This window comes from Erpetoichthys calabaricus, chromosome 12, assembly GCF_900747795.2.
Source record: "Erpetoichthys calabaricus chromosome 12, fErpCal1.3, whole genome shotgun sequence".
NCBI classification, from domain to species: Eukaryota; Metazoa; Chordata; class Cladistia; order Polypteriformes; family Polypteridae; genus Erpetoichthys; species Erpetoichthys calabaricus.
In genome coordinates, this window is record NC_041405.2 from 38693741 (window position 1) to 38715652 (window position 21912).

At 40.6% G+C, this 21912-nt stretch overlaps 1 protein-coding gene across 4 annotated transcripts in view; it reads left to right on the forward strand.

Annotated features, from left to right (window-relative positions):
* Positions 1-21912, forward strand: part of LOC114662093 (monocarboxylate transporter 8-like) — a 1225996-nt gene that overhangs the window by 1168853 nt on the left and 35231 nt on the right. For all 4 annotated transcript variants that reach the window (XM_051934371.1, XM_051934372.1, XM_028815421.2 and 1 more), the window contains exon 5: positions 21669-21812. In XM_051934371.1, the coding sequence (XP_051790331.1) occupies positions 21669-21812 (144 nt within the window). The remainder of the gene's footprint in view (positions 1-21668; positions 21813-21912) is intronic.

Here is a 21912-nt window from a genome sequence, read left to right on the forward strand (position 1 = left end):
GAGGTTCTAAGATGTTTTGGGGATGTTTTGCTGCCTCTGGCACTGGATGCCTTGACTGTGTGCAAGGCATCATAAAATCTGAAGACTACCAAAAGATATTGGGGCACAATGTAGGGCCCAGTGTCAGAAAGCTGGGTCTGCGTCAGAGGTCATGGGTGTTCCAGCACGACAATGACCCCAAACATACCTCTAAAAGCACTCAGAAATGGTTGAAGACAAAGCGCTGGAGAGTTCTGAAGTGGCCATCAGTGAGTCCGGATCTAAATCTGATTGAACACTTATGGAGAGATCTCAAAATTGCTGTTGGGAGAAGGCGCCCTTCAGATCTGAGAAACCTTGAGCAGTTTGCAAAAGAAGAGTGGTTGGAAATTCCAGTTGAGAGATGTAACAAGCTTGTTGATGGTTATAGGAAGCGCTTGATTTCAGTTATTTTTTCCAAAGGGCGTGCAAACAAATATTAAATAGAGGGTGCCAATAATTTTGTTCAGCCTGGTTTTTGAGTTTTGTGTGAAATGATGTCAGATTTGGCTTTTTTTCTGTTTTTTGTGTTGTTCCAATGCACATAAAGGAAATAAACATGTGTATACCAAAACATTTGTAATTGCAACAATTTTCTGGGAGAAATGGTGCATTTTCAAGGAAAATTCCAGGGGTGCCGATAATTTCGGCCATGACTGTATGTTTCAGTACTAAAGACCAACAACAGAGATGCAGTCTGTACACTTAATCAGCTGCTTTAGTCAGGATATGCTAAACTGAAGTAGTGAGTCTTCAGCTGGGATTTGAAAACTTAGACAACAGGGTCATCTCTTATAGTAGCAGGCAGACCATTCCACAGTTTAGGAGCGCTGTAACTAAAAGTTCGACCTCCCACTATTATTTTATTAATCATTGGAATCATAAGCAGGCCGGCATCTTAAGATCTTAATGTACATTCTGGTTTGTAAGTCATGATAAGTTCAGACAAGTAAGCCGGGCCTTGGCCATTTAAGGCTTTATATGTTAAAAGGAGGATTTTGAAATCTGCCCTAAACTTAACTGGGAGCCAGTGGAAAGATTTAAGAACTGGAGTTATGTGTTGGTATTTTCTTGTTCTTATAATAATTCTTGCAGCAGCATTTTGGATTAACTGGAAGCTGTATAAAGAACAGTTTGAACATCCAATGAACAGTCCTACTAGAAATAAATGCATGAATTAATTTCTCAGAATCCTGATTATTTAGAAAACACTCTAATTTCTCAACATTTTTAAGATGGAAGAAACATGATTTAGACAACTTTTTAATGTGTGCTTTAAATGACATGCTAGAATCAAAGATAACTCCTAGATTTTGGGCTGATTCAGTAAAATTATTGGTGATTCGAACCGAGGTAAATGCTGACAAAATATTGCTGCAATCAGTATCATTTCCTCCAATAATTAACATCTCTGTTTTATGAGTGATTGTTTTATCTTGGTAGAGTAATATATTATTCTACTTTCCCCTTTTGTTTTATTAATATGTAGCCTTTGTCAGAATGCCTTAAATCTTACCACTGTTTATAAGGTACTGTACCATATAACTTCTCCCCACCTTCCCTTCTACATTTATAACCTCAGGCAATTAGGTGTAGTAAAAGACAAGCAGGAGTTAAGTTACAATTTAAACAATGTATTATTGATAATATTCATAAATAATAACAATATGCAAAGTACATTTGAATATTGGCAACCATACAACCTGATAAATGGTGATGTGTAGTTTCAGGCAGCACACAAACTTGTTACTTACTTAAAATGTCTCTAATTAAGGCTTCATGTGTGGTCAGCCTTCTTCAGCACAGGCCACATGTCTCAATATGGCTGCCGAGCTGTGCTTTTCATTGTGTTGTCCTTTTTAGTTCATGATTTGTGATGGTCTTTGATCCGTTTGGTAAGAGAGAGAGAGAGAGAGCTGGGTAAAGCAAGCAAATTTATAGGTTTTCTGTCCAACCCCTACAGCCAATAGGGCGTCGTAGTACTTAAAAGCTTTTGATACAAGCCAATTACAAACAGCTATACTTCAGACCAATGGGGGAATAGAACATCTTCACACCTGCCCTCCAAACCATATGTTAAGGTAAAGTTTGGCAGTTAGGCAGCCTGGCTTTCCTATGGGGGTTGAGAGACTTCAGAGAAATATTTACCATACTTGTTTGAGGCACTTCCCCCAACTCTGTCGTAAAATTCACTTTCCTGACTTAGTCTGAGGGGGGGAGGTTGGACATAAATGCTTCTCACTAATGTAACACTAATTTTACATTGCTTTGCCTAAGTTACAAATAAAGGCAAACAAAATATTTATCAACTTGTATGCAAAATTTCACATCACAACAATGATTAAGTAGCTCTCATCTATCCACTCCTTTAATTCACTAACACAACAAATTAAAGACAACATCGGGAAAAAACTTCATTTGATGTGAAAGAAAGGTAAAGCTGAGTGTCATCTGCATATGAGGGAAAATTAACATTATGTTTTCTAATGATAGATCCCAGTGGAAGCACATAAAGTGAAAACAGTAACGGTCCCAGCACTGAGCCTTGCAGGACACCATATCTTTGATAAATAATAACTAAACCAGGCAAGGACAGTGCCTGTAAGTTCAATGTCATTTTCTAGCCTGTGCAGTAAAATAGAATGGTTAATGATGTCAAACACTGCGCTTAAGTCTAACAACATAATTACAGTGGTGTTTCTTTCACAAGAAGTTATCAGAATGTCATTTTCAACGTGCATTAGTGTCGTTTCTGTACTATGACCAGTGCGGAAACCAGACTGGAATTTCTCAAATAAATTGTGATAGGTAAGGTGTGACTGAAGCTGATTTGTGAATACTTTTTCATGTATTTTAGTGAGAAAGGGTAAATTTGAAATGGTCTACAGTTATTAAGAATGTTTGGGTCTAGGTCTGACTTTTTAAGTAATGGTTTAATGACTGACACGTTTAGTGCATCACATACTGTGCCATACAATAATGAACTATTAATAATGTTAAGAATAGGTGCTGCAAGAACATCCATTGCACTACTAGTTTTGTTGGCACTGGGTTTAGGAAACAAGTACAGTAATCCCTCGCTACTTCGCGGTTCACTTTTCGCGGATTCACGACTTCGCGGGTTTTTAAATACAAGTGATTGCCCGCCTATCGCGGAAGTTATGTTCCAGACCCATCAGCAACTGGAGAAAATCCGCAACATAGAAAGACCATATAAATAAACATTTTTTTAGTTTAAGCCTTAAAATTCCCATCCCACATGCTTTAAACACATGTAAACTTATAAAACACACTTTGTTAACACATATGATATGTGGATGTTGGGCTAAGGATATAAGTAACATCTCACTATTATAAAACATTTTAATTTCACGCAAGACAAGACAGTGAGACAGGAAAATAGGTGCTGTACAGGCTTTTAAATCATTGACATGCAGAGCGACAAGCAGCACAAAGCCAGCACAAAGTCCACTTCTCCTTAGCGTTCATTCAGCTCCCCACCCCCTTGACAATGCGAAGTGGCAGGAGCATACTGCGCCTCCAGGGAGGGGGGTTTGAGTGAACGTGAGTTCAGCCCTCACACACCCCCACTCCTCCTCCTCCTTCCGAATGCGCAGAGCGACAAGCAGGCATTTTGGCAGAAGCAGCACAAAGTCCATTTCTGCTCAGCGTGAGTTCAGCTGCCCCCCTTCACAAAGTGAGTGCAGACACATCGACGTCTGATCACTGCGTGCAGTGTGCAGTGTTGGTCTGCGGTGTTTAAGAATGTAGAAAGTGTTTAAGAGCATAGGAAGTGTTTATAAGAGTGTGGGAAAGGTTAACAAGAGAGTGAGAAAGGTTTATAAGAGTGTGGGAAGGGTTTATAAAGCCTTAAAATATGTATAAATAATAAAATAAATATAGGTCGCTACTTCGCGGATTTTCACCTATCGCGGGGGGCTCTGGAACGTAACCCCCGCGATAGGTGAGGGATCACTGTAGTAGGTTTCATTTTAGAAAATAAAGTCAAGACTTCCTCCTCAGTTACAGGATTAAAATTTCTGAAGTATTGAATGCAATGTGAGACAGGGTTTGCCAAACTGGTATGTGGTTTGCACTGTGATGCTGATATCTGGGATCTTATATTTTTAATTTTCTCATTAAAGAAGTTCATAAAGTCTGTACTGATAATATCAGTTTGTATTTTGCACTGTAAGTTTTCTGAATTTCCATTTGTTAATTTAGCCACTGTTCTAAACAGTAACTCAGGATTTTAATTATTGCTATTATTTTAGAATAGTAGTCTGAGCGAGCTTTAAAGAGAGCTTTTTTATATTTTTTAACATTCTCTGTGCAATTTGAAAGACATGCAGCTTTGTTGTTCTCCAAGTGTGCTCCAGTTTTTGACACTCTAATTTAAGTGCTCGAGTGTTTTCATTAACACTAGAATAATCAAAGCCTATGAAAAAACTCATAAATCCGTCCCACTTTAAATCCCTTCACACCTCTCCATCAGCGTCTTTTGTCTTGTAAATGTGTCAATAAACAGCAAGCAACCTACTATCACATCCCCTCACTGCCGCACAAAGTTTTCTCAACTCAAGTCTGTTTACCTGCGTGTCAGTTGCTTAGAGTTGTATAAATACTATATTGTTATTTGGAACACATGCATTTCATGTGTGTTCCGTGTCTACAACAATCTATGTAAACACATCGTTAAAACAGAAACTTTTTCATATTTTAGTAATAATTGACAAAATGTAGACATGAGGCGTATAATGTGTGAAGTCTGAAGTCCAAATATCAAATTAACACTTTCACAAAAGGTACAAGTATAACAAAACAAGTGAACTTTTATTCAAGAATATAACTGCAGAAAAAGAACCCGCGTTAGGGTGCGACATTGAAGTATCTTTAATACAACTGCTTTGGTGGCGTAACGGTAAGAATGGTAATCAAAAGATCATGAGCTCGATTCCGGATCACTCCTTTTTGAGAAGAGAGCTGCTCTTATTCTTAATATTTTAGAATAAAAACATACATTTGATTTGAGTCTGTAACAGACAGTGTAAATTTATGGTACTTGTAAAGGTTAACATTGTTTTTTTTTTATTCAGTTTTATTCTCCCAGTCACGTTCACGTTCTCCCCCCGATCTTACAGTGCTTTTACTAAGCACTGCCACATGTCACATAAAGACGTGCTATAACAGAGGTGAACTCAGATGATGACGAGGGTTCTACATCAGAGAAAGAGTCAAATGTTTTTTTTTCTTTGGTTATATTCTTGAATAAGCACACATGTTTGATATTTGAACTAAAGTCTTCACACATTTTACACTTCATGTTGTTATTAGTATAACATGGAAAAGTTTCTGCTTTAGGTATGTGTTCAGCATTTCTTGCATTGCTCACATTTCCTTTCATCCTACACTTACAGATCTTTGTATACACGGAACACACATGAAATGCATGTATTCAAAATAAAAATATACTGCATTATTTACCCTATACAACTCCAGATCTCACATACAAATAAGGAGCCTTGGCTTGAGCTGGGAGAAGTTTTTGCCCGAGCTGAGCTTCGTCAAGGCGGGAAATGAGACAGCAGGCTGCTTGCTGTTTGTGCTGATCGGCGCATTTACAACACAAAAGATGCTGATGGAGAGGTGCGAAGGGATTTAAGGTGGGACAGATTTACGAGTTTTTTCGTAGGCTTTGGTAATTCTAGTGTTAAACCAGGGAGGGTTTCTATGTGCTTTGATCACTTTTGTTTTAAGGGGAACCACTTCATCCAGAGTATCTCTCAAGGTCATATTATAATGAGATGTTAGCTGATCTAAATTGTTTTTCATGTTTACATTCGATGTTAACTGATCTAAACGGTTTTCCACAATTACACTTCACTTACTCAAAGTATCTATAAATTTTGAAGCAGAATTACAATCTAGGTGTCGCACTGTTCTTGTTTTAATCTGTGAGTGTACTGGTAAGGGCAGAACCAAATCAAATGTAATTAAATAGTGATCTAGGAAATAACTTTATTTAATGGAGTAATATTTAACTTTTGAATTTCAACTTTGTAAGTTATAATTAAATCTAATGTGTGGTTATGATAATAAGTTGGAACTTCAGAATGAATTTAACAAACAAGTAAAACATTTGCTAAAGTGTCAGTTTACACATCAATGTGTACATTAAAATCCTCCATCAATACTACGTGATCATAATTTATAGCCAAATGAGATAAACGTTTGCCAAATTCAGTCATGAACAAGGCCACCTCCTATTAGGTGCATATAAGTTTACCAGAATTACTTTAGATATGAGTAAGTATCCCGCCACCATGACATAGCAACCTTTGGGATCACATACTACAGCTGTTGCTTTAAGAGTGATTGTTTAATGGATTAAAATTCATACACCTCTGGTTTTCTTATTGTAGCTAGAAAGAAAAGATTTGACCAATCCATTCTTTTTTCAGTTGAAACTGGTCATTCCTTGTTACAATTTCATTGTACTGGTACAATGACAATAAAGCCTTCCTTTCTTAGAGGTAAATCTTCTTTAAGACTACTATCTTGGTTTTAAATTCTGTGAGATGTATGAATACTTTTTTTTCTATAGGTGTTAAATGAGGCCTTTGACATACAAGCTAAGGAGACCTGGGTTCGCTTCCTGCGTGGAGTTTGCATGTTCTCTCCCTGTCTGTGTGGGTTTCCTCTGGGTGCCTCAGTTTCCTCCCACAGTCCAAAGACATGCAGGTTAGGTGCATTGGCGATCCTAAATTGTCCCTAGTGTGTGCTTGGTGTGTGTGTGTGTGTGCTGCGGTGGACTGGCGACCTGCCTGGGATTTGTTCCTGCCTTGCGCCCTGTGCTGGCTGGGATTGGCTCCAGTAGACCCCCGTGGCCCTGTGTTAGGATTTAGTTGGTTGGTCGGTGACTAACTGACTGACATACAAGCTTAGAAAATTTAATGATTGATCAGAGATATACTTCTCCTGAACATTTAATGACAATTTTAGATCTACAGGTAAAGCAGTGAGTTATTTTAAATTTCAGTTTTAACACTAAGGTCGTACCTTTATTTCCAGGGGTTATGTTGACAGTTATAATTGTAGACGTATAAAAATAGAGAAATTTTAATTTGTTCTCTTTCCTTTCTCTTTCTGTCCCAGTCCCTTATTTTGTTATCCCAAAAGAGGCTAAAACAAAACATAAGAAAGTCCCTATCCTCTGGCATGCCAAGAGACGGGACATGCCCAAAATACATAGTCTTTCTGCTGGCAGTAGTGAAGTAAATGGTAAACTAATAAATCAGCAGTTAAAAACTCTCAAATCAGTGTCCAGGTAGATATTAAATAGTCTACTCAAAAAAAATTAGCAAGTTAAGAATAATATTCCAAAAGACATATACTTACTGATATGTACTTTAAAATAGTATGTTTATATATTTTATATTGTGGTTTTATCCCATTTTATTGTGTTATCAAACAGCTGAAGTGAAAGTAATTTAAGATTCATATATACATAGTTATACTCATGTATATTGTGAGGTTTCTGAACTCTTTTGGGACCCCACCCCAACAGGACGACATGCCGAACTGTGATTGGCATGTCTGTGGTGGGCTGCTTGTCCATCGCATGAGGCAACAGCAGGTTTGCAGCACAGTAGCATAGTGCTGCGGAAGCAACTATGAGCTGATCGCGGTTGCGCAATAAGCTCCTGTCGTCAATGGGTGATGCAAGGAACATTTTAAATACAGGGAACGATATAACGTGGCCACTGACCTGGTCCGACCCTGCCCGTTTGCTGTGTCTATGTATCGGACAGTGGTAGATCCCACTACAATAAATAACCGTGCTATTCCTGTTTCAAGTAGATTTAAGCTGGTTTTGCTAAAGTACCGAGACTCAGCCTCGTGTTTTGGGGTGCAAGACAGTGACTCACATGTCACATGGTACCAGAAGTGGGGTCTTGCACCAATGGAACCACAAGAGGCATATGATATCCCCTTACCAGCAGAGCAGAATGATTCTCCGGTCTTCGTGCTCCTTAGGGATGTGCTGGTGAAGATGGCTCCCTCTGACAACCTAGAGAGTTTCCTGTTCTGCTTCGAACACATGGCAACATTGATGCGCTGGGACAGGGGAGCCTGGGCAGCTATCGTGGTTCCGTTTTTAACTGGGGAAGCCCTACACGTCATGCAAAACCTCCCTCCCAAAAAGCTCAATGATTATGACTTCCTGAAGCAACAGATTCTTCTCCATACAGCGGTGAGCCCCGTGGTCAAGGGACGGCAGCTTCATCTGTGGCATGTTGATCCTGACAGCCCTATACAAGGACAGATTTAGGAATTAGTACTCCTTATTTACAGCTGGATCCGCGGAGATGCTTTCGAGCACATTGTGGAGAAGCTTGCCATTGATGTGGTTCTGTCAGGGATAGATGAGAGCCTTTGTGATGAAATGCTACGGAACGACGTCCAATTGCTGTTAGTTCTGACCTGCAGACAGGAGGGTGCACAAGCCTCCTGGAAACAATGGGGCTACCCAGGTTTGACCCCGACTTCAATCCAGCCACCACAGACTTCTACAGGCACTGGCGCCTCGGGTAGAAGACGCCATCATGGGAACACCATAATGACGACTGAATGCAGCTTTTTTTGGCTGTGATCAACCGGGACATCTGGCTTGGGACTGCCACCTCCCACCTGCACAGACCATGGCCATTGGTCTGGCCCATGTATGCGACTCTCAAGTATCCCCCAAGATATTAAAGGAGGACAATTTTAAGCTCTCTATTATGTTGGCTGGGTGGGAAGTCTTGGTACTGTTGGACTCTGGTAGTTACCTCATCATAGTCCGCCATGACTCGCTCCGGCAGACTCTGTATAAGACCACACAGCAAGTGCACATCTGCTGCTTCCATGGGGACATTAAAACATACAAGACTATATTACTCCCTCTGACATTTAAAGGGAAGAACTTTAACGTTTGGGCTCCCGTATCAGACACCTCACCCTGACCACTCTTAATAAGAAAAAGGAATGCCCTCTTCCCATGCGTCTTGGCCACCTGCAGAATGCCTCCCCGTGCAGTGGATAGAGTGGATAAAGAGGGGTTTGCTGCAGACAATGTCAGTCAAGGAACTGGGTTTGAAATTGAAACTGAGCTGTCCAACGAGGTGGGGGAGGAATCCTCAAGTGAGAGCCCAGGACAGCTGGCAGACTTTTCCATGCCATTTCTTGCAACAACAGTATCCCCAGACCAAACAGCCAGTATGGAGCTAGACGAAAACGAAATAGCAGTGGGAGGTGAGCACGGTTCTGCTTCAGACACAGTGGAAGTAGCAGCTAACATTCAGACGGGGTTTGCTTGCCTGCAACAAGCCGATAGCACCTTGGATTTTCCATTCAAACAAGGACCCAAACTTTTAAATGCCACATTTTTTAATTAAGGATGGTTTCCTGTATCGGGTAGTTTCTGATTGCATGGGTGAAGGGCATATCAAGCAGCTGATGGTGCCAAGTGGGCATAGGGAGAAGGTTTTAAAAATTGCTTACAGCCACATTTTGGGAGGTCACCTGGGCATGGAAAAGACGAGAGAATGCATTTCAGAATGCTTTTATTTGGTGAATATGGGCTGGGATGTGGAGCAGTTCTGTAAGACCTGTCCTGACTGTCAAATAATTTCCGCTCACAGACCAGCAAGGGCATCCCTTGTACCAATGCCTATTTTAGATCTCCCCTTTGAGAGGGTGGGATTAGACATTGTTGACCCACTGATGTGGACAAAGCTAAGGGGGGAGATGTGAGGTTTCTGAACTCTTTTGGGTCCTCCCTCAACGGGATGACATGGCAATTGCTGCGTCTGTGGAGGGCTGCTTGTCCATCGCCGAGGCAACCGCAAGTTCGCAGCACAGCAGCATAGCACAGTCACGCTATAAGCACCTGTCATCAATGGGGATGGGCCCCGTTCACGGATTGTTCCTGTCTCGCACTGTATTCTTGCTGGGGCTGGTGCGACGCTGGAAAGGAAAGATGGATAGAATAATTAAAAATGTACTATGAAGATATTTCAATGTTCCTTAAAAGTTTTGAAGAATTAGCTATCTCAGCTTACAGATGGCTTAATGTCTATTACAGAGCTGATTGTGTGGCGAAAGAAAAGGAAGGACAGGAATTGGGGATTAGTACGTTTGAAAGAGACAGTACTGCTGCAATAAATTATTTCATCGAAGGTCGTGCACGGCATCTTGCGGGAGGGCAGGAACAATCTCTGGACAGGGTGCCGGCTCGTCACTATCACTGCACCACCGTGTTCCCATGTTTAATACATGCTTTAATTCCTATCATCATGAAAATGATATCAAGTATACATCTCAGTATTTTAATTATTCAGAGAGCTGTAATATCACGAATGTAATGGATTCTGTGTCCTGTCGGAGGAAGAGAAAGTCCATTTAAGAAGCACATAGTGATTCACACACATAGAGCACATATACAAAACAAAGCATTTAACGTGCTACTTTAGTTACGATGGGATTTGAGAAACTAGTAAATTAAATGATTTAAAGATGAAGTTTAAGATGTTCTACCTTAATGACAAAATAAAACTACGTGATTAAAGTGGAAATTTCGAGATTAAAGTTGATATTTTCGAGCTTTTTTCCCACTGTGTCCCTATTTTTTTTTCTTTTCTTTGTACCCTAATAAGCTTTCATATGACACTCAGATGGTGGGCTACGACTCTCCTTTTTATGGCAACTTTGATATCTGACAACTTGTTTTTTATTTCGGCACTGTGCGACTTTGTGAACTTGAGCTTTCGCATTTCTCTGACACTCTATGTTACTCGATCAACTTCCTTTTGTTGTTTATACCACTGTTTAAACCAACCAATAGAATGTTTTTCCTTGCCTCCACTTGGTATTCGCTGAAATTCTTTAATTTCCTCCCATGCTTTTGCCATTGCCTTTTCACAGAACGCTGAACTTAAGGGCTGTTTATATTGATTTGCATATTCAAAGAGGCATAATTCTTGGAGGAGTTTGGGAGTGGTGGTAGGTGCGTGCACGTGCGGTACTTTTCACGCTGACTGGGATTTATGAAGCGGAAGAACATGGAAGTTGGCGAATGCACAGATTTATGCATCTGGATTTTGTTGTGCGTATGCACATTTCCACTTTTGTCCTTACGCCATGTTTTAGTGTGAATTCTACACACGGCGTTATGCATGAGGCCCCAGGACTCTAAAGACATGGACCTTCATCCTTTTGCATAGATATTGGGAGCGCCACACACCCCTTTCCAGCGACCTCATGACCCCCATGCTCTCCCAATCCATCTATTGACTTCATAGGAAGAGTCACCAGAGTCATGGATGTCACTGCCAAGGTAAATAAACCTCTCGACAAGGTCAACACTCTCTCCGCAGACAGACACACTGCTGATGGCTGTGCCCAAAGGCCTGGATCTTGGACACTCACACTCACAAGCCCAGACACTCAGATTCCTCGCTCAGTTTCTCAAGCGCCCCAATTAGAACCTCCATTGACTCTGCGAAGATCACGCACGTCAGCAAAGTCAAGATCCATGAATCTTTCTTCACCAACAGATGCCCCACAGCCTCTGGACCTCACGACCTTGCCCAACACCCAGTCGATACAAGCATTGAACAGAGTAGGAGCAAGAACACACCCTTGACGAACCCCAGAATCAACTGGGAAAAACACAGAGGTTCTGCCTCCACTCTGCACAGCACTTACAGTACCAGTGTATAGGCCGGCCATGATATCCAGCAACCTTGAGGGGATCCTGTGAACCCTCAGGATGTCCCACAGGGCAGCTTGTTCAATTGAGTTGAACGCTTTATGAAAATCGACAAAGGCTGCAAAGAAACTCTGCTGATATTCGCGTTTGCGCTCTTTGAGAACCCTCAGTGCCAGGATGCGGTCAATGGTAGACTTCTTAGGCGTAAAACCAGAATGTTCCGGTTGCTGGTAGGTGAGCAAGTGATCACGGATCCTATTGAGGACGACCCTAGCTAGGACCTTACCCGGCACAGAGAGCAGTGTTATCCCCCTGTAGTTACCGCAATCCAGGCGATCACCCTTCCCTTTCCAGATAGGGACGATAAGTCCCGTTTTCCAGTCAGTTGGGATGATGCCAGTCTCCCAAATGGAAGCAAAGATTGCTTGCAATGCCAGGAGGACAGCCTTACCACTAAGCCTGGAAAAGTTCACTCCGGATACCACAGATCCCTGCAGCCTTTCCTCGTCTCAGCTGGTTCACCACCTGTGCAATCTCAGTGAGATTGGGTGGTTCACAGCTAATTGGAGGATCAGCCTCAAGAACCGTGGACCCAGAGATATCCAGCGTCCTAGCCGGAGGATCAGCTTTGAACAACTGCTCAAAGTAACCAGCCCAGCGGGTCACAACTGCAGTGTCATCCATAAGGACCGTTCCATCAGCTGCCCTGACTGCAACTCTCCAAGGAACAGATTCGGATGTGCGTAATGCTTTGATTCCTCTGTAAGCAGGACGTGGGTCACTAGACCAAAGATGGTGTGTCATTTGCTCACAGATTCCTCTAACAAATACCTCTTTATCTGCCCTCAGATCTCTCTCAGTTCCCGGTACAGACCAGAGTTGCCATTGAGCAGTGATAGTATTAAAATAAAGAGAGAGATATGGATGAAATATAGGCAAACATGTTTAATATTATAACTGGTGCAAGTTGCAAACACAAAGACTAAATCAAGCTCTTACACATTGTAGCATTCTTCATTGCATTTCACAGCCACAATTTTACCCCTGACTTTAGAATCCTTGTTTTATGTTCCTTTGGAGAAGTGAAGATATGGAATTGACAATCAGTCTTTAGAACATCAGAACAATCTAGGGGAGAACATGCCACTCAGCCCAAGAAAGTGTGCCAGTCCTATCCATTTAATTCTTACAAAATAACATCAACTCTAGCTTTGAATGTCCCTTAAGTGCTACTGTCTACCACATTACTTGGTAACTTATTCCATGTGTTTATGGCTCTCTGTGTGAAGAAAAACTTCCTAATGTTTGTGCAGAATTTATCCTTAACAAGTTTCCATCTGTATCCATGTGTTCTTTCTGAAGTAATTTTAAAGTAACTGTCTCAATCCACTGTACTAATTCCTTTATACTTTTAAACACTTCCGTTACATCGCCTCCTGATCTCCTTTTGCTTAAACTGAAAAGGCTCAGCTCTTTTAATCTTTTATAAAAGCTCATCCACTATAGCCCTTGACTCGGCCTAGTTGCTCTTTTCTGGACCCTTTCCTGGTGCTGCTATGTCCTTTTGGTTACCTGGAGAACAAAACTGCATGCAGTACTCCAGATGAGGCCCCACTCGTGTGTTATAAAGCATGAAAATAACCTCCGTGGACTTGTATTTTACATATTATGCTATTTAACCTAACATGCTTTTAGCCTTCTAAATGGCTTCTGAACACCATCTGGCAGTTGACAGTGTCAGGTTCACTATGACTCCTAAATCCTTCTCATAAGGGGTACTTTTTTTAAGAATCTGCCCAAGCCTGTATGCTTTCTAAGGCCCTCTGTAATGATTCAATGAATTCTAGACTAATCCAGCTACCTTGGTATTATCTGCAAACATAATCAACTTGTTACTTATATTCCTATTCAAATCATTTATATATGTTAAAAAGAGCAGCAGCCCTAGTGAACTCCCACTTCTTTTAATTTGATGCCTAACTTCCCATGTGGCACCTTATCAAATGTGTCAAAATTATGGAATCCATTCCCGGACAGGTTTATCCATTTCCGGGAATTTGGGAATCCTGCATGTCATTCCCAGGAATCCTGGGCTCCCGGGAATGACACAGTGCACAGGCATCTCACATGTGAACGGTTTTAGAGCGAGCGACACTTATTTTTAATAAAACTACTACAATATGTTGACACCAATAAAAAACTAACCTTAACTACAAGCAGTTCATGCTGTCATATAATAAGAGCATAGAAAGCACAATGTGTCGAGCGTGTGGTCATCCAGGCGAGAGCGCACCTTCGTGCAGAGTACACCAGCCGCTGAGAAAGCACGCTCTGCCTCCACTGAATTAGGCGGCACAGTCATCAGATACTGATAAACTTGTTCTAAACAACGCCCGTGCTTGCCGTTGTTCTGAAACACTGCCATTTCAGCTTTTACTGATGCATCCAGTTTCTTGTCATCATTCTGTGATGGCAAGTTTCTTGGCACAGAAAATGCAGATGCAACAGACTGACGCATTGAAATTTCAAGTTGCTGTTCAAAGCTGTTGTCTGATAAAGTACAAGCTGCAGCAATGGCACCACCTTAATTATTTTCAACTATAACTCTGTTATTTCTTGATCAATTTTTACACTTTTACACGCTATATATGCGAGCTTGCCCGTTCCCGTTCAGCTGGGAATTTCAGCAGTTTCATTCCCAGGAATGTGGGAATGGGAAACGTCTGGGAATCCTGGGCTCCCGGTAATCGGTAACTAATATTATATGCTCCACTTTGTTATCCTTTTGTTGCTTCCTCATAGAATTCCAGCATGTTAGTAAAACATAACCTCCCTCTTCTGAACCTATGCTGACTGTGTAATAAAACTCCTGTTCTTGCCATGTGTTGCTCAATCTTACCCTTAATAATTTCTTCCATTAATTTACCTATGATGCACGTTAAGCTTACTGGCCTATAGTTACTTGGATCCAGTCAACCTTTTTGTATACTATTTTGACATTTTCCATTCCTTTGGAATTTCCCCAGTGTGCAGTGATTTCCTAAAAATATGTGTCAAGGGTTTATATATGTACTTGCTAACCTCCTTAAGAATTCAAGGGTAAATATTATTTGTTTGATTCCTTTTATATTTTATTGGAAGAAAACAACATTACATACGATCAAGTCAAACTTATACAACAAAGAAAAAAACATTCCATACAATCAAGTTGAACTTAACAAAACAGAATTTAAGCCCTACCTGAGTTTTTAATTTGTTTGATTTCAGCCTATTTAATCTGAGGCTAAATAACTTGTGAAAGAAGTGGCTTATGCAAGTTTAGACAGGAAGCTACAAAACTGACCATGTTCTCTGCTAAACCAGTACAATATTATTCTGTGTCCTTTAAATGAATGCTTTCTCTAACTCTTTGGATGTAAAACTGTTTTTGACTATGTTACAACTGGCTTAGAATATCACCATTTGTCTTTCTTGTGCTCAGTTAGTCTGATTTCTACTTACTTCATCTGAAATGTTTCCTTAATAAAGACTTGCTATCATATCTTTTAGCTCCACTGACAAGCCATTTCTTAATATGGAAATGATACTTATGTCTTGATAGAAAAAGTCTCATGTGTTCTTGTTACGCTGTTTGAGGTTTAATAATCTATTGAAACCTGTCAGTGTTTAGAAAAATAAAAGATTAACTCTGTGAAAAATCCTGATAGAGCAGTAGTGCATTATTACGGAAGCTCTGAACCGCACAGTGAAAAAAAATTTGGGACAACCCTTATCTCATACGTACATGAAAATATCTTGTACGTACGAGATACTTTCACGTTCATACAAGATACTTTCATGTACATATGAGATGTTTTCACGTACATACGAGATACTTTCACGTACGTACGACATGTTTTCACGTACGTACGAAATACTTTCACGTACGTATGACATGTTTTCATGTACGTACGAGATAAAGTTTCATTAAAATATTACAAAAGTGCGCTTCGGGGCTACCTAATTATGCCTTTACCAAGGCTTTGGTGCTTCAGTTTGACGCCACTTCCAGCTCTTGTAGCGCGGTGATATAAAAAAGCAGATGGCTGGGCTTTTATTTAATAAAGGAGTGTGGGATGGTAGGAGATGGGTTTAACTGCAGCTTGCAATACCTGTGACGTATGTGAGGTACTGCCCAGAACGTCAGTCACAAATTGCCCATCGCATACCCCGTTACACTATGGTTAAGATTAGGCTTGTGGGGGAGTAAGGGTTTGGGTACGTGCTTTGTTTACAGATATTCGTCTGCTCACTCGTACGGAGCACCTGAGGAGATATGGTGTTTTTTTCTTCCTGTGAAACAATTTAGTGCGTACAGCTTACTATCTCATGCCCACCATGTATATATATCATGCCCACCACTTACCATAGCCTGTGCACCAGGTGCTTTAAGGTCGCACCGGCCAATACTGCGTGTGCTCCTCATACATTCAGATGAGCACCAAATGCCATTGCGTGCTACAGTACATCATTTTCTGGAAACAGTACATATCACTGAACAGTCTGATGTTTTCCTCACATAGTTACAGTCCACAGAAATGGATATTGGCAAGTTTATAAAAGCAGGCTATGCATTCAAGCCCGGATCGTTAAATCCGCGAAGCAGCACCGCTAACCACTGCACTAATTTATAGTAAAAGGAAATGACATCAGTTAGCCATCTACTTACTAGCTCGCAGCTTCTTATTCACACAAGTTACGAAAGGAATTCATATTTCACGTATTGAGTACATGTGAAGTTTATGCAGTCCAATGTGGGTTCACTATTTTAATGCACTGGAAAACCTGGCACACTCGATCGCTTATCTACACCAATGAACTGTGGGATTTAACGTGCATCTAAAGAGTGTAATACGTAGCCCGGACACAGACAGACGGACACCATATTAAAGTCCACCACACGTTTATTGTGCATAAACACAGTCCAATAAAGTGCACAACCCAGTGCCTCAAGCACCAAACTTCCCCAAAGTCCAGGCCTCTCTCAGTCTCTCTGCCTGCTCATCAGGCCGCCTCCTCTCTCCTGCCTCAAATCTTGTCCACTCCTCACCCGACTCCAATCCTTCTCTGCAGGGGGGCAGCCCCTTTTATAATTACCCGGATGGGCTCCAGGTGATTCCCGACACTCCTAAGACACTCCCCTGTGTGGCGGAATTGCCGGCTGTATTCCCGGAAGCCCTCCGGGTGCTCCCAATCTTCTTCCCCCCAGCACTTCCAGGTGTGGCGGAAGTGTTGGGGTTCCGGGTCCTTCAGGCATAGGGGCGCCCCCTGGTGGAGACCATGAGCCCCTACAGGGTTGGGCTTCCAAGCCCTGCACCCGTGGCCCCTAAAGGAACCAGGGCGGTCGCCCTCTCGTGGTCTGGAGGAGGCCTGAGCCCTCCTCCTGTCTTCCTGGGCGTCCCGGCTGGGCACCACCCCCAGCCGCGTGCCACAAGAGTTAAATCCAAAATCGGGCCACTTTAACTCTCGCTGTTTTCAGACAAGAAATATACCCTTGTTAAAATGACAAACTTGAATATCCTAGTCAAATCCACTGGCACACTGGGTCATCCGTTGCACTATGCAAAACGAACAGCGATCTTTAAAATTAAAGCAGAGATCTAAATCATGTTGCTGCCATTTTTATTGTCACGTTTTTGACAGGATGGATCACTAAGTTAAATTGCAGGCAATATTTGCTTAGCCCAAATGTAGGTACACTTGGTATATTAATTAGATGACTTATCATGTCATCGTGTTTACGGTAATGGGAAAAAGAAAAGACACCTTCTTTCAGTTTTATTACATATCAGAGGCACGGATGGTTATTCAACCATTGATTGCCCCTTAAACATCCGACTTGTGCTCATATGGGAATGTGTAAACTTTGGTAGAAAAAAAGGAATTGCATCCGCATTTGGCTGTCAAAATCTAACTGTAGTCTCTCTTGTTACAGAACTCTAAAATGATGAGCCAAATTGATTTAACAATTTAGAGTGTGACTTCAATATTACAATCAGTCTAATGCCGTTTATATGAAGAGAGAGATGTATGCCAAATTTACCACTCAATATGACAATTCTACCAGCGGTGATTTGGGCAAAATTCAACTGTATTTAACAAAAAACATATCTGTCAAAAAACTTTGAAAATTACAGAGATCCAAATCGATTAAACTCTTTAAAGCGCATATTACATATCACAGTCAGCTGAAAAAATCTGTCTTCTTCACCTCAGCGATAACAGGGCAAGTTAGTCAATTAATTGCCCTATTTGGACTAAGGAAGTATTAACCGGCAATTTAACTTAGGGATCCATCTTGTCAAAAATGTAACATTAAAAATCCGCCGCAACACGATTTAGATCTCTGCTGAGCCTTTAAATATCGCAGTTCGTTTTGCACAGTGCAACGGATGACCCAGTGTGCCAGGTTTGCCAGTGGATTTGACTAGGATATTCAAGTTTGTCATTTTAATAAGGGTATATTTTTTGTCTGAAAACAGCGAGAGTTAAAGTGGCCCGATTTTGGATTTAACTCTTTAGATGCACGTTAAATCCCACAGTTCATTGGTGTAGATAAGCGATCGAGTGTGCCAGGTTTACCAGTGCATTAAAATAGTAAACCCACATTGGACTGCATAAAATTCACATGTACTCAATACGTGAAATATGAATTCCTTTCGTAACTTGTGTGCATAAGAAGCTGCGAGCTAGTAAGTAGATGGCTAACTGATGTCATTTCCTTTTACTATAAATTAGTGCAGTGGTTAATGGTGCTGCTTCACGGATTTAATGATCTGGACTTGAATGCATAGCCTGCTTTTATAAACTTGCCAATATCCATTTCTGTGGACTGTAACTGTGTGAGGAAAATATCAGACTGTTCAGTGATATGTCCTGTTTCCAGAAAATGATGTACTGTAGCACGCAATGGCATTTGGTGCTCATCTGAATGTATGAGGAGCACACGCAGTATTGGCCGGTGCGACCTTAAAGCACCTGGTGCACAGGCTATGGTAAGTGGTGGGCATGATATATATACATGCTGGGCATGAGATAATAAGTTGTACGCACTAAATTGTTTCACAGGAAGAAAAAAACACCATATCTCCTCAGGTGCTCCGTACGAGTGAGCAGACAAATATCTGTAAATATAAAGCACGTACCCAAACCCATACCAACCCACAAGCCTAATCTTAACCATAGTGTAACGGGGTATGCGATGGGCATTTCGTGACTGACATTCTGGGAAGTACCTGACATACGTCACAGGTATTGCAAGCTGCAGTTAAACCCAACTCCTACCATCCCACACTCCTTTAATAAATAAAAACCCAGCAGTCTGCTTTTTTATATCACCGCGCTACAAGAGCTGGAAGTGACGTCAAACTGAAGTGCCAAAGCCTTGGTAAAGGCATAATTAGGTAGCCCTGAAGCGCACTTTTGTAATATTTTTATCTAACATTATCTCGTACGTACGTGAAAACATCTCGTACGTACGTAAAAGTATCCCGTACGTACGGGAAAGTATCCCGTACGTACGAGATAAGAGTTATCCCATAATTTTTTTTCACTGTGCGGTTCAGAGCTTCCGTTTTGCTTCCGCTTGCTTGTCTGTTTATTCTTCTTTCTGTAAGGTAAATAAATTCTCAATTTTGCTGAAATTTGGTATACATACAGTACTGTGCAAAAGTTTTAGGCAGATGTGAAAAAATGCTGTAATCAAAGAATGCTTTCAGAAATATAAATAATGATTGTTTATTGTTATCAATTTACAAAATGCAAATTGAGCGAACAAAAGAAAAATCTAAATCAAATCAATATTTGGTGTTACTACCTTTTGCTTTCAAACCAGCATCAATTCTTATACGTAGGTACACTTGCAAAAAAGTCAGCGATTTTGTAGGATTATAGTCAGGTGTATGATCAACCAATTATACCAAACAGGTGCTAATGATCATCAATGTCACACGTAGGTTGAAACACAGTCATTAACTGAAACAGAAACAGCTGTGTAGGAGGCTTAAAACTGGGTGAGGAAGAGCCAAACACTGCTACCAAGGTGAGGTTGTGGAAGACAGTTTCATGTCATGGCAAGATTGAGCACAGCAACAAGACACAAGGTAGTTATACTGCATCAGCAAGGTCTCTCCCAGACAAAGATTTCAAAGCAGACTGGGGTTTCAAGATGTGCTGTTCAAGCTCTTTTGAAGAAGCACAAAGAAACGGGCAACGTTGAGGATTGTAGACGCAGTGGTCAGCCAAGGAAACAATGAAAGACACATCAAGCTTATTATCCTTCGAAATTGGAAGATGTCCAGCAGTGCCATCAGCTCAGAACTGGCAGAAACCAGTGGGAATCAGGTACACCCATCTACTGTCCAGAGAAGTCTGGCCAGAAGTGGTCTTCATGGAAGAGTTGCAGCCAAAAAGCCATACCTCCGACGTGGAAGCAAGGCCAAGCGACTCAAGTATGCACGAAAACATAGGAACTGGGGTGCAGAAAATGGCAGCAGGTGCTCTGGACTGATGAGTCAAAATTTGAAATATTTGGCTATAGCAGAAGGCAGTTTGTTCGTCGAAGGGCTGGAGAGCGGTACAATAATGAGAGTCTGCAGGCAACAGTGAAGCATGGTGGAGGTTTCTTGAATGTTTGGGGCTGCATTTCTGCAAATGGAGTTGGAGATTTGGTCAGGATTAGTGGTGTTCTCAATGCTGAGAAATACAGGCAGATACTTATCCATCATGCAATACCATCAGGGAGGTGTATGATTGGCACCAAATTTATTCTGCAGTAGAAAAACGACCCCAAACATACATCCAAAGTCATTAAGAACTATCTTCAGCATAAAGAAGAATAAGAAGTCCTGGAAGTGATGGTATGGCCCCCACAGAGCCCTGATCTCAACATCATCGAGTGTGTCTGGGATTACATGAAGAGACAGAAGCATGTGAAGAAGCCTACATCCACAGAAGATCTGTGGTTAGTTCTCCAAGATGTTTGGAACAACCTACCAGCCGAGTTCCTTCAAAAACTGTGTGCAAGTGTACCTAGAAGAAGTGATGCTGTTTTGAAGGCAAAGGTGGTCACACCAAATATTGATTTGATTTAGATTTCTCTTTTGTTCAATCACTGCATTTTGTTGATTGATGAAAATAAATGAGTAACACTTCCATTTTTGAAAGCATTCTTTGTTTACAGCATTTTTTTACACCTGCCTAAAACTTTTGCACAGTACTGTATTTTTAAAGGAAATCTCTCAGAAACATCATTTTATATTGAAATGTCTTAAGAAAATTGCATTCTGCAAATTTTTGATATTTCTAAATCTCCAGTTTAAAGAGCATTGGTTAATTTTCTAAATCATATAAAACATTAAAACATTCTTTAGTATCTCAATTACGGATTAATATACTAATTCAAAAGATGGTATTTCGAATTCTATAACTTTTTTTATCTAATAGCCACTCCTAATGGCAAAATGCAACTTACTGAAACACTACCTTAAAATAAGTTAATAGTAATTAGTAATATGAACTGTAATTAGCCATATACACTCCACAACCATTATTGACATAACACTGACAAAGAAAATTAAACCTTTTTTCTAGCATGCCACTAAAGTAATGTACTGTACCTTAAAAATATTGCAGTTTTCATATGGAAAAATAATCCAAACTTGTTGAGACTGACCTGAGGTTTGTCATGGTAACTTAAAAGGTTTAAATAAATAATCAATGAATGGTATATCAGCCAAGGTTTTTTGTTAAACTAACAATAAATATAACACTCAATAAAATGTACAATGTACTGTAGTTCAAATGAGAAGTGTAACTATAGTGAAATTTGTCATTTATAGATGAATTTGTATTCTTCCAGGTAAAATATGTTGAAGAAGAATTCAAAGAAACAGAAAAGGAGTGGATTTTATTGGTGTGTATTGGAGTGGCATCTGGAATTGGTCGCCTAGTCTTTGGTAAAATAGGAGACCTAATACCAGGACTGAAAAAGATTTATTTGCAGGTAACAATTTTGTTTTGAATTATCTGTCATTATTATTATTAACTCTTCGATAATATATAAATAACAAACAAAAATATAATCAACAGTGTATGTTTAAGCT